Genomic DNA, 17,234 nt, shown 5'->3' with positions numbered 1-17,234 from the left:
GCAAGATGGAGTTATGTTTCTTGATGTACAGGGTCTGCTTATGATGGTAAACAAGTATTCCAAGTTTCAAAGCAATAGCTTTGATAGTTTAGGAGAAAAGTTGACCTAAACATAAAACTTAACCAAGAAATCTGATATTTTCTAAGTACAAAAGGGGCCATAAATCTTGCAAAAAGCAAGATGGAGTTATGTTTCTTGCTATACAGGGTCAGCTTATGATTGTGAACAAGTATTCCAAGTTTCAAAGCAATAGCTTTGATAGTTTAGGAGAAAAGCTGACCTAAACATAAAACTTAACCAGCCGACGCCGACGCCGACAACCGCTCAAGTGATGACAATAACTCATCATTTTTTTTCAAAAATCAGATGAGCTAAAAATTGCAAACTACATCTGTATTATCAACTGTGATACAAAACTGATAGAAAATGTATGAAGGAAAGGAAATAGTTTGTTTCGAAAAGTAAATAATATTGCTGGATTTATTACAAGTATATCATGGAATAGTATTTTTACTTACATTCTGAGGCTTCACCTTTGGCTTCCTGAAATATAAAATCTGTATTTTAAACACAATTTTTTCCTTGGGATAATTCTCCATGGACAAATAGGTTTTCTTATACAAATATGTCTAGTTTTAAGGCTATAAACTTAAAGATGTCAGTAGAATTAGTACAAAGTATTCTTCAAACTGTAAATGATAGCGCTGACTTTGTCTCCTGCTCATTATATACAGAGTACAACCCAGCATTAGGACCTCCCCTACATTTTAGGTATGCTAGCTGTAAAGGAACTGTGAACTACAGTTTCTTTTTCTCAACAAAAAGAATGATCTGCAACAAAATACTGTTTACAATCTATTTTATTAAATTCTAAATGCAGTTTAATTTATAAGTTTTATATTTTCAATTTCAATAAATAATCTTATAAAGGAAACTCCAATAATAACCATCTAACAAATTATTATGATCACTTTTACAAGAACCATAATACATGTATGTGGTCTTTTCAGAGAGCTTCTACCATAAAAAGTGTTGGGTTTTTTTTTTTGCAGGTATATATAACTGCTGACCTGTGTTGTCTGACTTTACTGATCCAGCCCCTGAATAATCACCCATGCCAGACCATCCTTGATCTACAAATGAGAAATAAACTAGTATGGGAAATAATGAACATTTGATAGACTGTTGCAAAACAGCATGTCATCAAATCTGTTTTACTTACCCTTAATTACCTTTTATTTAGACTGACTTACACAATTTTGGGGACGTATCATTTGTATCATTTTACTGAAGTACATTTTTTGTCACAGATATAAAGAATAAATTTGCAGTTTATGTATTTTTTAAGTAGTAGAAGTATAAATCTCTCAGGAAATTGTAATAAATATGAACAAGAGTGCAATAGTGCCCCTCAGTTGCCCACCTGAAACTGACAATTTGACCTTGAATAGAAGTACGAGTCATAACTGGTAAATATGTTTAGTATATGTCGAGTGCCCCAGTTTGAAGAAACCCAAAACATCATTACAAGAATGCTATAGACAAAATTTAATTAAATGAAGATTCCTTTGAAAAAGTCATTGTTTTATTTTTTTGCTAAAATGTCCCCTTGAATAGCTCAGATGCACCCATTAGAAGAAATTTAACAGAGCATTTAATAAGAAGGCTTTAGACCAAATTTAATGAAGCTTTATCACATGCTTAATGAAAAAGTTGATTAGATGGGTATGAATAATATGGGAATTTCTTTTTTAAGCTCTTGTGGACTAAAATGGGGTCCCCACTTGATCTGATGAGATTCCATCAAGCAGTTCATGACCAGAAGTTGTTTAAAGGTTTTGTTTTCCGCTTTAGTGGCCCCTAAAAGATGCCAAGTTTCCCATTTGAACAGAATCATACAATGATACTACAAACCAAGTTCAATGAAGAAATATCAAGCAGTTCATGAGAAGGAATTTTCTGTTTTCAGCTGGAGTAATCTCTCAAAGGAACCAAGTGCCCCCATATGAATAAATTTGACAGAGAACCTTAAAATGATGTCATAGACCCAGTATGATGAAGGTCCATTAGGTAGTTCATGAGAGAAAATGTTCTAATTTTTTTTCTATATTTAGCTTTAGTTGTCCATATAAGAGGCCAAGTACCCCCTATTTAAACAAATTTTTGAGAGGACCTTAAAGTGATTATACGGACAAAGTTTGGTCTAGATCCATCTTGATGTTCATGTGAAAAAATTGTTTCGTTTTTCTATTTTTAGCTCTAACAACAGTCCCTTTAATGGACCAATTGCCTCAATTTGATCAAAACTGAGATAGGACCATTCAGTAATACTACAGACCAATTTTGGTGCAATTCTGACTTACAATTGGCGAGAGAAAGATTTTTATGTAAACATTGGACAACAGATGATAGACAACAGACCGTTGAGCTAAAAACTGTTTTTTTACATGCTGTCATAATTACACTATGTATCCCTCTGACTACTGGTTTTTAGTATTAAATCAATGTTTATTTCTTTTTTGTGAATATGAAATATATCCAAGAAGTGAAACAAATTTTTAGTTTTCAAGAGCATACAGAGCAAATGTAACGCAATAGAAAATTGCCTTATTTGTCTTAAGATAATACTCTTTATTTACAACAAGAGGGCCATGAAGGCCCTGTATCGCTCACCTGACCTATTGACCTAAAGACCATCAAGATTAACATTCTGACCAAGTTTCATTAAGATATGGTATAAATGTGGCCTCTAAAGTGTAAACTAGCTTTTCTTTTAATTTGACCTAGTGACCTATTTTTTGACCCAACATGACCCAGATTCAAACTGGACCTTGAAATCATTAAGATTACCATTCTGACCAAATTTCACGAACATATAGTCATAAATGTGGCCTCTAGAGTGTTAACAAGCTTTTCCTTTGATTTGACCCAGTGACCTAGTTTTTGACCCCACCTGACCCAGATTTGAATTTGATCTATAGATCATCAAGATTAACATTCTGACCTAGTTTCATTAAGATACGTCATAAATGTGGCCTCTACAGTGTAAACTAGCTTTTCCTTTGATTTGACCTGGTGACCTAGTTTTTGATCCTACATGACCCAGATTCAAACTGGACCTTGAGAATATCAGGATTACCATTTTGACCAAGTTTCATAAAGATACAATCATAAATGTGGCCTCTACAGTGTTAACAAGCTTTACCTTTGATTAGACTCAGTGACCTAGTTTTTGACCTGACATGACCCAGGTTCGATCTTCTGACAAAGTTTCATAAAGATACAGTAATAAATGTGGCCTCTAGAGTGTTAACAAGCTTTTCCTTTGATTTGATCTAGTGACCTAGTTTTTGACCCCACCTGACCCAGATTCAAACTTGACCTATGCAGCCTCAAGACTAACATTCTGACCAAGTTTCATTAAGATATGATCATAAATGTGGCCTCTACAGTTCAAACTAGCTTTTTCTTTGATCTGACCTGGTGACCTAGTTTTTGATCCCAATATGACCCAGATTCAAACTGGAACTTGAGATCATCAAGATTAACATTCTGACCAAGTTTCATGAAGATAGTCATAAATGTGGCCTCTAGAGTGTTAACAAGCTTTTCCTTTGATTTGACCTGGTGACCTAGTTTTTGACCCCAGATGACCCGATATCGAACTTGTCCAAGATTTTATTGAGAGTAACATTCTGACCAAGTTTCATTAAGACTGAGCCAAAACTGTGACCTCTAAAGTGTTAACATGCTTTTCCAATATCAAACTTTTCCAAGACTTTATTGAGGGTAACATTCTGACCAAGTTTCATTAAGATTGGGCCCAAATTGTGACCTCTAGAGTGTTAACAAGCTTTTTCTTTGATTTGACCTGGTGACTTAGTTTTTGACCACGGATGACCCAATATCGAACTCGTCCAAGATTTTATTGAGGGTTACATTCTGACCAAGTTTCATTAAGATTGGGCCAAAAATGTATCCTCTAGAGTGTTAACAAGCTTTTCCTTTGATTTGACCTGGTGACCTAGTTTTTAACCCCAGATGACCCGATATCGAACTTGTCCAAGATTTTATTGAGAGTAACATTCTGACCAAGTTTCATTAAGACTGAGCCAAAACTGTGACCTCTAGAGTGTTAACATGCTTTTCCTTTAATTTGACCTGGTGACCAAATTGTTGACCCAAGATGACCCAATATCTAACTCATCCAAGATTTAATTGAGGGTAACATTCTGAACAAGTTTCATTAAGATTGGCTCAAATTTGTGACCTCCAGAGTGTTAACAGTCAAGTTGTTGACACCAACGGACACAGGGTGATCACAAAAGCTCACCTTTGAGCACTTCGTGCTCAGGTGAGTAAAAAAACAAAAAATTATTTCTATTTTATGCCGACTGATGAAAAACAAGCATGCAAAAAGTGAGGAGATTTACAGAGTGTGTAATATAGATTTTAAAATGTAGTACATGTATCTCTATAAATTCACATGAAATAAAGTAAGTTATTACCATCCTTTAATGCATTTTCCAATCGCACTCAGATTTGAACTTAACAAGAGCTCGTAGAACATAAAATGCCCCCCTTGATGCACACAGTAATTGCAGTAGGTCCAAGTGTTCTTGAGTTATCATTCAGAAACTGTTTAACTCTTGAGGATCACTATGACTTTGACCTCTGACCTACTGACCTTAAAATCAATAGGGGTCATCTACTGGACATGATCAATTTCCCTGTCAACTTTCATGATCCTAGGCTAAAGTATTCTTGAGTAATCATTCGGAAACCATTTAACTGTTCCATGTCACTGTGACCTTGACCTTTGACCTATTGATCTCAAACTCAATAGGGGTCATCCGCTGGTCATAAAAATCCGCTGGATATGACCAACCTTCCTGTTAATTTTCATGATCCTAGACTTACGTTCTTGAGTTATCATCCGGAAACCATTTAACTGTTCTAGGTCACTGTGACCTTGACCTTTGACCTACTGATCTCAAAATCAATAGGGGTTATCTGCTGGTGATGATCAATCTCCCTATCAACTTTCATGATCATAGGCCCAAGCCTTCTTGAGTTATCATCCAGAAACGGACTGGTCCACATACCGACCGACAGTTGGACCGATCGACCGATAGACAGACATACCAACCGACATCTGGAAAACAATATACCGCTCCTTCTTCAAAGGGAAGCATAAATATATAGTTTTGTCAACAGTAAATCAATGGAGTAGGAACTTTGAACCAAAAAAAATTCATTCAATGTAAACCTTATTCCAGTTTTAATATTTACAACATCACTATACAATGAGCCGTGTTTGTGTACGATTTTGTTTGTTTGTTTTGGGTTTAACGCCGTTTTTTTCAACAGTATTTCATTTATGTAACAGCAGGTAGTTAACCTAATCAGTATTCCTGGATTCTGTACCAGTACAAATTTGTTCTCCACAAGTAACTGCCAACTTCCTCACATGAATCAGAGGTGGAGGGCAAATAATTTAAGACACAATGCCTGTTATCAAATCGTCATGGAGAACGTATGGCCCGCAGGAAGGACTGAAGTCACGACTCCGCAATCTGTAAATTGGCACACTCCCTACTGAGCAAAGTGGGTGTGTTAGCTATTTGGCAGCTTGTAAAAATAATTCATATAACAACAGTCTACAAATAGCAATAAGCACAATGCCCAACTTAACCCTTATCATGCTGGACACAATTGATTCTGCCTTTGCGGCCAGTGTAGATCATGATCAGCCTGCACATCTGTGCAGTCTGAGCACAATCTGCACTGTTCGACATTCAGTCAGTATCTTTTCGGTAAGCACCCCTATTAACAGGTAAGAGAGAGGTAATGGCACTGTCCAAACTGAAAGATGGACAAGTTCATTACTGAACTTAGCAGTGTAAGGATTAATTGTGCTGCTCATTGGAATAGCACACTGTAAATAGATGGCATGATACCAAAACCTAGTCACAGACCAATATCAGACAAATCTGCCCTAAAACTAAGGTCAAAGCAGAAGAAATACCAGTATCATTTGACTGGAGATCAAACCCACAACATCTTGCATGCAAGAAAAACACTATCACTAAGCCATTACTGTGGTAAAGTGGGTTTTATTTCAGAGAAAACCTATCAATTATTTCACAAACAGAAATGAATCAAAAAATGTGCCTACCATTCTGAGAACCATAAGCTGCCTGAGAAGCCATGCCATATGATGAAGCAGACTTTCCATCAGTACCAGTGTTGCCTTGTTGTGTACCATAGCTGCCTGCCATAGCACTTATCTGCCCTTGCATCGGATTTCCCATTTGTCCTTGCATTTGTGCCATTTGACCACTGCCTTGACCTCCCATTTGACCAGACATCTGATTTCCCATCTGGCCTTGCATTTGATTGGGCATCTGGCCTTGCATCTGGCTGTTACCTCCCATCCCCATCATATTCCCATACCCATAATTACCCATTCCCATCATGGCCATCTGATTTGCCATCATTGGATTCATCATTCCCATCATCCCCATAGGGTTTCCCATCATACCACCCATATTGCCCATCATTTGACCTTGACCCATTTGACCCTGACCAGTAGTTTGACCTTGTTGACTACCAGACTGACCTGTAGATGATTGACCACTATATGCTGTAACAGATTTATCTTTGCCGTCTGTAACAGCAGCAGTCGTTTGTGGGTTACTTCCTGAACCTTGCATGCTACCCATACCCATATTTCCCATGCCCATGTTACCCATGCCCATACCCCCCATATTACCCATACCCATGCCATAATTTGGCATTCCCATGCCCATTCCCATATTACTCATACCCATGTTTCCCATATTGCCACCCATTCCCATATTACCACCCATTCCCATGTTGCCACCCATTCCCATGTTGCCACCCATACCCATGTTACCCATATTTCCACCCATTCCCATATTTCCCATGTTGCCCATATTTCCTCCCATTCCAGAATTTCCCATATTACCCATGCCCATGTTTCCACCCATACCCATATTTCCTCCCATACCCATATTGCCCATTCCCATTCCCATACTATTGTTATTCATTCCCATGCCACCACCCATATTTCCCATACTGCTATTGTTATTCATTCCCATTCCAGACTTTCCCATGTTTCCTAAAAAACAAAAACAGAATGATTACACTAAAGGCACTGAAGGATATTTAAGTCTTTTGAAATGTGAAACAAGAGAGCCCTGAAGGCCCCGTATTACTCACCTGACCTCATTTTTACCCCAGATAACCTAACATCTAATTTGGTCCAGACTTCATTGACAAACATTCTGAACATGCTTTATGTAAATCAGGTAGATCATTTATCAAGTTTTTCAATGAACTGACCTTGTGGCATGGTTTTGACTCCAGGTACCCTATTTTTGAACTTAAACTAGATTTCATACAGGCAAACATTCTGACAAAGATTTATGATGATAAAGTTGAAAAAGTGACCTTTTAAGAGTTAACAAACTTTTTCTATGATTTGATCTAATGGCCCAGTTACAAATTTATCCTAGATTTTAAACAGTGAAATATTCCGACCAAGACTCATGAAGATAAAGTAGAAAATGCGGTCTTTTAAGTGTAAAAATGTCTTTCTATAATTTGACCTAGTTTTTGACCTATATAATCCAATTTCTAACTTGACCTAGATTTCAAAGAAACAAGACATTCTGACAAAGTTTTATGAAGTTTAATTGGAAAATGTGGATTCTAGTATGTTCACAATGTTTTTCTATTAATTCAACCAAATGACCTAGTTTAAGACCTCAGGTAATCAAGTTTTGAGACTGACATGCTTATCAAAGGGACAGAGTTTTATGAAGACCAAGTAGTAAATGTGGCCTCTTGAGTGTGAACAATGTTTATAAATGATCTGACCTTGTGACCTAGTTATAGACCTCGGGTATTGAAGTTCTGAACTTGACCTAGATTTTATAAAGAAAACATTCTGAGGAAGATTTATGATGATCAAAGTACAAAATGTGTCCTCTAAGAGTGTAAACAACCATAGAAACCAAACTTTCAAACATAAATTTAATGCAAAAATACATATATTAAAAATTTGAACCGCCACAGATTTTCACTACAAAAGGATAGCATTTCCTTCCACTCATTCCCTGCACTAACAAGCAAACTACTTATCAAGTTTTGTACACATTTTGTTAAAAACTTAAATGCTACTGATTATTTACATATTACTAAAAGTAAAATTGCCATAATTCTATGCAATACTTAAAAACAAAAAGTGATCTTTTTTTTTTTAAACATTCTCATTTAGTCTATTTAACAGAACAGTACACAGAAGAAAAATCAGATCAGTTTTTCCTTGTAATAGGAATCAGTCAGAATTTCCAAGAAGATTAAATGGTATAAAACCAGCCTGATAATGGCTTATCTTTGTATGTATGACAATGACACTAATCTTACTGACCTTTACTCATTCTTGTGTCCATTGAGTCTCTTTTATCTGAAAATAAGAATTAACAAATGCAGTTGTATTCAATTGAAATACCTTAAAATTCAATAGCAGAAATTCTAAAGCACTCAATGGTCTTAACTTGTTGCCTGGCTCAATTATACTCAAATGTTGTTCATACTTAACCGAGAAGTCAAAAACTAAAATCTTCCAAGATACATTCCACAAACTAAGAAGGAAAATTTAGTTTTTAACACTATCCTGTTTCATTATTGGATGAAAACTCCCTTCAATATTGACTATCAGTTTTAAACACTGAAATCATTTCATTTCATGGGCATGATTTATTTGTGGTTTTGTCCAGAACTTCTATTTCATGGATTTCAACTTTTAAAGATTGAATTAACGGAAATTTAAATGTTCACTCTGACTTAATTTTGTGGTTTGCCTCCACCACAAAAACAAGAGCTGTTGTATAATAAGCTCCCTATTATGGTCTGTCACAGTCAAGCAGGTATGTTATTTTGTATGCCGTGACCTTGACCTTTGACAAATGATCAAACAAAAATAGGGGCCATCTATTGACTACAAAACCATCTTATGAAGGCTGCCAGCTTAAGACGTCTTTACTTTTGAGCAGTAACTCGTTTTTAAGTCTAGAGGTCATATGACTGACCTCTGAAATACTGTCCCCTAAAAACAATAGGGGTCATCTTATGACCACAGGCAATCATCCAATGAAGTTTAACAACTGTAGGAAAAACATTCTTGAGTTTTTGAGCAGAATACATTTTCAGTCTCTTTGTCACTGTGACTGACCTTTGATATAGCAGTACTCAAAATAATACAGGTCATCTATTTACCTCCGGCAATCATCCTTTGAAGTTTGAATATGTAAAATCAAGCATTTTCTAGTTATACCAATAATGAGCAAAACAATAAATTCCCTCCTTCAATTTCAAAGGGGATATAATTAGCCTCCCAACGAATATTGATGATTTCATAGCAATCATTCTCGCATACCAGAGGTCTACCGTGGTTCCCCGGATGAACCTCTGGCACATTTCGCCGATATTTGTGGTTTGGTTACATTACAGGTAAAACGTTTCAGCCAATCAGCGTCGTTTCGCGACAAAATGTAGCGAACCAATCAAAATCGTCCGTGAAAAGCGTGACCGCGTCCTTTCATATCGATGCCGACTTACGAGGAATATTATTATTTCTTCAGGTAAATTTCTTAACATCGAATAACAGAAATAAATCTTTATTAATCGCAATCATGGAATATCGCCTTTATCTATCGTTAGCAACTACCTTGCTTACATATTGTTTGAAATTTCAATTCGGCGTGCCAAATAGTAGCGAACATTGATTGGCTGAAACTTCTCCCGGTAGTAATTACGAGTGCGCATGCTCACCAAATAAACGACAGAAATAAATCAGAGGTTCGTCTCGGGATTTTGACGAACATCTGATGGATGAGAATGATAGCAATAGGATTACATTAAGTCTGATTAAACATTTGCAATTGTTTTAGGATCAATCATATTGCAATACTGCAAAATCATTAATATTTGCTGCAGATTAATTTTCATGGATTTTATGGTTGCGTCAATCTGCAAAATAAAATCTCAATGAACAGCCAAAGCTTCTATTCTTTTATCTTGATAAGCAGAAATCCATGAATTATCATTCCAACTAAAGAGCCCTTTTGTGCAAAACTACATATACTCATGCCAACAAAATTAAATGTAACTAGCACTTACTTTTTCTGCTGGAAATGGACTCTGCTTTCTTCACTTCAACCATCTTACCATCTATTTCTAAGTGTTTCTTAACTGCAACAAATTCAAAATTATATATTAAAATAGTCTTTTAGAAAACATCATTAAAACTAACACAAAGGTATCATGCATATCATTTAACTTTGTGGATTACATGTATGACTTTTTTTACATATAATGATTATAATACTAAATCATATGATTAAACGGCATCTGCCGGCATTGTTACTCTACAACATTTAGCAGGGCGTTCAGTAGGTTCTGAAACTCAAGAGTCATTGACTCTTCAGCCTAAATTTTCAAGGGTCAAAATCAGATTTTCAAGAGTCAAGATCGGCTTTTCAGGGGTCAAGCTATACTGTTATTATTGCAATTTCCACAAACTTTATCTAAAACAAGTACATTAGTCATTACAGATTTTTTTAATATCAATTTATATTTTAGTTGTCTAAAAGTGGGTGGGGTTTGGTGCCTTTGCATGACTTTAGTCTTGAAAAATGCTTCAAAATAAGAGCTGCTTTTGCAACAGTGATCATATTTTTCTTAAATGCAGACTTTTTATTGGCTTTTTATTTAGACTGTACTAGAAAAATCTTGTACAAAATGGTAAAAATATCCTAAAATCATGATCGCGAAAACGGGTGACAAATATGGAAAACGAAAGTAAACATTTAAAATTCTTCTGAATCTGAATCTGAGTTGATACATCGAAGTAACAAATACTGGCTTTTATTCTTGATAAAAAACCTGTTTTAAATTTCTTTTTTTTTTTCACCATACCTATTCATTACTTATAATTTCTGCTTATTTAAAACATTTAATTTGTTTTGGACCAAACAACGCCTCGGCAATGATAATAAATTTGCTATAGACCGTAACAGCTGACAGCTCATGTAATTGTATCAAGCACACATAATAATAATTTAAATTATCCAATTTGTTGTTCTATTCAGTAATAAGATATAGAGAATCCATCATTGGTCTTCGGTTAAGATCAGAAAATCCCAACCCGAGGGCGCACCGCTCAAGATCAGAAATCCCAACCCTCGGGCGCACTGCTCAAGTCTTAAACGAGGCTCAGCCTCGTTTAAGACTTGAGCGGTGCGCCCGAGGGTTGGGATTTCCGATCTTCACCAATGATGGATTCTATTTCTCACTTACCACAACAGAAACAATAAAAACAAGCATAAAAATATGAAACTACTTAAAATGCGGGAAATTGGCGTTCGTAAGCAGAAGTGACGTCATGATATTTCAGTGACGCACAATAACAAAGTTCCGCTTTAGTTTTATCGTTTGTAACGTAACGGTACGTTCTTATCATAAAGTAATGAATTTTGAATCGCGAAATACACTATAAGGAACGGACAGAAAAGATAAAGGTACCTGATTTTAATTATTTTACATAAATAATATGTATATTCAGCGCATGAAGGAGTCCGTCACAGGCGTGTGGGATAACCCATGTGAGATAAGATTTTCCAGAACTTCTAGAGATTTTTCTGTCCGATAAGTGAGAAAAGATCATTTTTATTTTAAGTCGGCAAGACATAAAACAATACAACATAAGCTGTATACCGCTAATTGACAAGTGGTACAAACACGATAATCTAAGGCTGCATTGTTTATCAATTAAGTTTTACACATTGATCAATAAACACCTTTGATAATGACAGGGTATTATTGTAGTAAACACAAACCGCGAGATGATCATGTGTCAGTCGGCGCGTGGCGTGATTGACATCTGTCAGTAGCTAATTAACATACGACGCTCCGCCTACTGCCATACTTCCGCTTGTGCCGGTGTAATGAAGTATTTCGACCCCCATAGAATAACGACCCCCGGTCATTATTCTGTAGAAAATGTGACTCCTTTCCTGTAAAATATTGACTCCCCTTATGAAAAACTGACTCCTACTACTACTACAACTGCTACTACTGATACTACTATACCTGCTTCCACTAATACGTCTTGTACATCTACCTCTTCTTCTCCTGCTGCTGTTGTTGCTGTCACTTATTCCTCTGCTGCCACTACCGCTGCCACTACCGCTACCGCTACCACTACCACTACCACTACCACTACTACTTTCTATTGTTGCCGCTACCGTACTTTACTGCCACTGCTAAGTATTGCAACTTCTATGTTTGCAGGGATTATTGACACTGGTGTGTTTTGTGAACGTATTGTGAATTGTTATTTTCCTGAAAAAAATGTATACACCAAGATACAGTGTCTAGAAATAGAATCCCTTTTCCCGTTGCGAATGCTCTGATTTCTGTGTCAAGTGATGGTATCTGGGGCTAATGGTCAAACGGATGGACAAGGGCAAATCTGTATGCCCCCCTCCCCCCGAGTGGGGGCATAAATACAGCAATTAGGCCTTAGATACATGAGTTATCACTAAATTTGACCAAATGACTGGGGGTCGTTTTTTTTATGGGAGTCAATATTCTTCGTGAGGTTCAGTTTACTTCACGTGGGGGAGTCATAGTACTATGATCTGGAGGTCATAATACTATGACCGGGGGGTCACTTTTTCTATAGAATAATGACCGGGGGGTCATTATTCTATGGGGGTCGAAATACTTCATTACACCGGCACACAATATTGAAATTCACTGGGATTTTGATTGACAGGGGCAGAACTTTCGAACCTCGAGACGCATCAAAGAAAATTTCTGTGAGTCAAGCCAACGCACAGGGCATATTCTGTGCAGGTCAAATACCAAGTTTATCTCGATTTTCCCAGTCAAAACCCGGGATCTCGGGTCAACCGAACACCCTGGCCTATAGCGCAGCAGCTGCTGATCTGTTACATGTATACTGATTCTCCTTTGTTAAATAAAATAAGTTAAATACTTGCTGACGGCATGGGTCTAATCAAGTAAATTAAATGAAAATGCTCCAAAAGGTAAAAGCCTAGAAAGTTGGTTCATATCTAATGAAAGCAAATGTAATGAAAAAAAGAAATGCTGTTTACAAAAAGTCAGGAAAAATAATGAAAATGCAGTAATTGGTTGTTACTGTTTTTTTTTTTGCAAGGTGTATGCAAGTTATAGTGATAGTTTATATCTATATTGTTAATACATGTGAAGGAAATTATATTTAACAATATAGTCTATCATTAATAAGAAAAAGAAAAAATATTTTTCAAAATATCTAATCTAGAAATGAGTTATTTTTGGAAAAGTAAAAATCAGCCAAAATCTATTTCATCTAAATAACTCAGAAAAAAGCATGCATACCCCCTGTTGTACATAGTAAAATAGAAAAAAGATGACTGCTGAAAAAAGTTATGATTAAAAAAAATGTATTATTGGTTAGTTTTAGTGTTTTGTACAAGAAATTTTCTTGGAACTGAAAAAAAACAACTTATTCTGAAGAGTATCTTGCTCTTTGAGGTAGAGGTCTGTGTCTTGCACACAACAGACTTGCTTTGACCACTATAAAAGTCAAACCAAACTTTTGCAGTGCATACTTACTAACAGCTTTGTCCACAGAATCAAAGTCTTCATAAGTGACAAAGGCAAACCCTCTATGACGTCCAGTCACTTTATCCATCATCAGCTCCACATGCTTTACTGCTCCAAACTGAGAAAATTCTTCACGTAGTGAGTCATTGGTTGTAATATCCCTGATGCCACCAACAAATAACTTGTAAACTGACTCTTTCAAACCATCACCACCTGAACTACCTCCAGCCTACAATGATACCCAGCATAAATCATGTAAAGGTAACATACCCTAACTCCCATTAATATTAGTGGGGGACAAATTTTCGTAGATTTTTTGGTTGCAACAATCCAAGAAATCAAAACTCAAAAACAAATAAAACTTCTAGTCATTAACTGAAATCCTCAAAATGACGTCCCCATCTAATTGTCATTTTAACCAAAACCACAAAATCTCAAGCCCACAAAATCAAATGATTTCAATACACAAACTAGAGATGCTTTTGAGAAAAGCGCATGTCTCCCACAACTGCCTAATCATCTAAATAGTAAGTCAGTCTTTATACTGTTTACTTAATCCACATGTGCATGCGCTTTCTTGACACCAAAAATACCTATACTACTAGTAGTATAGGCGCCGGTTTAGGGGTAAAACTGGGCAAGAAATCGGAGTGTTTTTGGTAAATCAAGGGCCATAATTCCGAAGTGCCTAGGCCGATTTGGCTAGTTATCAAACTTGGCCGAGCACTTATTGGCAGACACATTTTGTTGAAGTTTGGTGAAGGTCAGATGAGAAATGTTCGATTTAGAGTGCGGACAAGCTTTGTGACAGACAGACAGACACACACACAGACTGGAGTAAATCAATATGTCTCCCACACCACTGTGTGGTAGGAGACATAATAAACTTGTATCTGTGGTTGCTAGTAACTGATTTTATAGAATGCCTGTATTTAAAAACAAGAGGGTCATAATGGCCATTGATCGCTCACCTGAGCAACTGGGCCTTCAGCCTCTAGAGTGTTAACAGGCCTTTCCTTTGATTTGACCAGGTGACCTAGTTTTTGATACCACATGACCCAGCTTCGAACATGGCATCAAGATAAACATTCTGACCAAGTTTCATGAAGATAGGAATATTAGGATCATATATGTGGCCTCTAGTGTTAACAGGCTTTTCATGTAATTTGAGCATGTGACCTAGTTTTGACCCCACATGAGCCAGTCTCGAACTTCACCTAGAGATCATCAACCAAGTTTCATAAAGACTGGTCAAAACTGTGGCCTATAGAGTGTTAACAAGGCAAATGCCGGACGCAGCCGGACAATGACTGGTCACAATAGCTCATCTTGAGCACTTCGTGCTCAGGTGAGCTAAAAAAAAAAAAAGCAAGCACACAATACTATCATTTTTCAATAGAAATTTGGAAGATGACCCATAGCCTTTGCATTTGGAATTTTAGCTCAAAACTCAGAAAACATTTCTGTCAGCCACCTATTGTAAATAAAAACAGATATCCAATTATTACCCAACAGATGTCTAATAGTATCCAACAGATGTCTAATATTATCCAACAGACGTCTTGTTCCTTTACAATGACTTGCATTTTTGATGATCTTTTTTATTAATTTTGCTATACGTTCTGCACCAATAGATCAATTTTCACCAAACTTTTGGAAAAGAAACAATACTTTCTTCAACTGCGAATAAAGACTAAAAAATCAGCCTCTCCCACAAAGCCATAATGCTACAGAAATATACATACATTACGAGGCATAGCTCTTTTAGTATCCACTTGTCTTCCATTGATAACATGAGGTCGACATGCTTGACAATCTTCTAACATCTTTGACTCACTGTATGTTACAAATCCAAATCCCCGAGACCTTCAAAAATATCAATTCAAGCAAGTCCTTTAATCATACCACAAAGTTAGAAGCAACATGTACAATGTATCACTACGAGTGATTTTCACACTAAATAATTTTTTTCATATTACATGTTATCAATTTTAAGCGAAATTTCAGCAAAAGAATTGAAAACACTAACCCTTGTTTGTTTAATATGAGTAGAGATACTAACTTATTCTTTCCCTTTACTCTTTTATTGTTCAGAACTATAAATTTATGGAATAAAAATAAATTTATAGGTTTGAATTAATAATAAAACTCAGATAGACATTAAACTGCTAAGGTACAAAACCTGTAAATCAGATGAAACAGAATAAAACAGATGTGATCTTACTATATTCTTAGACATCATTAGAATGCAACTGAGGTCTGCAATCAGACAAACTAACAAGATAGTGTACATATTCATTATCACCAGAGAAAATCATAAAGACATTGAAAACATGGTCCAACAATACCTCTGTGTTCCAGTCTCTTTCATCACAATAGAATCAACAACATCGCCCCATTTCTCAAAGTAAGCTTTTAACTCATCATCAGTGGTATCATAACTAAGGCCTCCAATAAAAAGTTTACGGAACTTTTCGGACTCTTCGCCCTGGTCACTATCATGTCTCTTCCTTTTGTTCCTGAATCGGTCACGGTCCCGATCACCACTGTCCTCCCTGAACCTTTCTTTGTCACTGTATTTCTGAAAGATCAAAAATGACATATATTTGATTTATGCAACTAGTTCATACAGTGGTTTCTTTTTAAAGTTTTACAACTAAGAATAAATAGAGGTACAACACGCCTGAACACCAGATAGGTTATAACTGTATTTATTTATAGATCTACTAGTTTCGGTTCAATATGAACCTTCATCAGGATATACATACCGTATTTTCCCGAATAAACGCCCCCGGGGGCGTTACATTTTCCAAAGAAGTAAAAAAAAAACAAGAGCACCGACTTGCGGGTGCTGACGCTCATCTGATTTTTTTTGTATAATAGAAATATTGTCCTACCCATGATTTTCTAAGTCTAAAAAGGGCCATCACTCTTGCAAAAAGCAGGATAGAGTTATGTTTCTTGATGTACAGTGTCCACTTATGATGGTGAAAAACTGTTGCAAGTTTTAAAGCAATAGCTTTGATAGTTTATGAGAAAAGTTGACTTAAACATAATATTCAACCAAGAAAATGATTTTTCTAAGTCCAAAAGGGGCAATAATTATTGCAAAAAGCAGGATGGAGTTATGTTGCTTGCTGTACAGGGTCAGCTTATGATGGTGAACAAGTGTTGCAAGTTTTAAAGCAATAGCTTTGACAGTTTAAGAGAAAAAGTTGACCTAAACATAAAACTTAACCAAGAAATCTGATATTTTCTAAGTCCAAAAGGGGCCATAAATCTTGCAAAAAGCAGGATGGAGTTATGTTTCTTGCTGTACAGGGTCAGCTTATGATGGTGAACAAGTGTTGCAAGTTTTTAAGGAAAAGCTTTGATAGTTTAGGATAAAAGCTGACCTAAACATAAAACTTAACCAAGAAAACTGATTTTCTAAGTCCAAAAGGGGCAATAATTCTTGCAAAAAGCAAGATGGAGTTATGTTTCTTGGTGTACAGGGTCAGCTTATGATGGTGAACAAGTATTCCAAGTTT

At 36.2% G+C, this 17,234-nt stretch overlaps 1 protein-coding gene across 2 annotated transcripts in view; it reads right to left on the bottom strand.

The window, feature by feature from the left end:
• LOC123561328 (heterogeneous nuclear ribonucleoprotein A2 homolog 1-like) overlaps nucleotides 1–17,234 on the bottom strand; it is a 192,476-nt gene that overhangs the window by 157,742 nt on the left and 17,500 nt on the right. For both annotated transcript variants that reach the window (XR_008372846.1, XM_045353624.2), the window contains exons 2-9: nucleotides 16,053–16,285; nucleotides 15,450–15,570; nucleotides 13,714–13,933; nucleotides 10,210–10,281; nucleotides 8,459–8,494; nucleotides 6,179–7,144; nucleotides 1,071–1,133; nucleotides 519–543 (exon numbers count right to left, since the gene is read on the bottom strand). Coding sequence is in view for 1 of the 2 variants with exons in the window: in XM_045353624.2 (XP_045209559.2) it covers nucleotides 530–543; nucleotides 1,071–1,133; nucleotides 6,179–7,144; nucleotides 8,459–8,494; nucleotides 10,210–10,281; nucleotides 13,714–13,933; nucleotides 15,450–15,570; nucleotides 16,053–16,285 (1,725 nt within the window). In the remaining variant the exon portion in view is untranslated. The remainder of the gene's footprint in view (nucleotides 1–518; nucleotides 544–1,070; nucleotides 1,134–6,178; nucleotides 7,145–8,458; nucleotides 8,495–10,209; nucleotides 10,282–13,713; nucleotides 13,934–15,449; nucleotides 15,571–16,052; nucleotides 16,286–17,234) is intronic.

The sequence above is a fragment of the Mercenaria mercenaria genome, chromosome 10 (genome assembly GCF_021730395.1).
Source record: "Mercenaria mercenaria strain notata chromosome 10, MADL_Memer_1, whole genome shotgun sequence".
NCBI lineage: Eukaryota > Metazoa > Mollusca > Bivalvia > Venerida > Veneridae > Mercenaria > Mercenaria mercenaria.
This window is presented reverse-complemented; position numbering and strand designations above follow the sequence as displayed.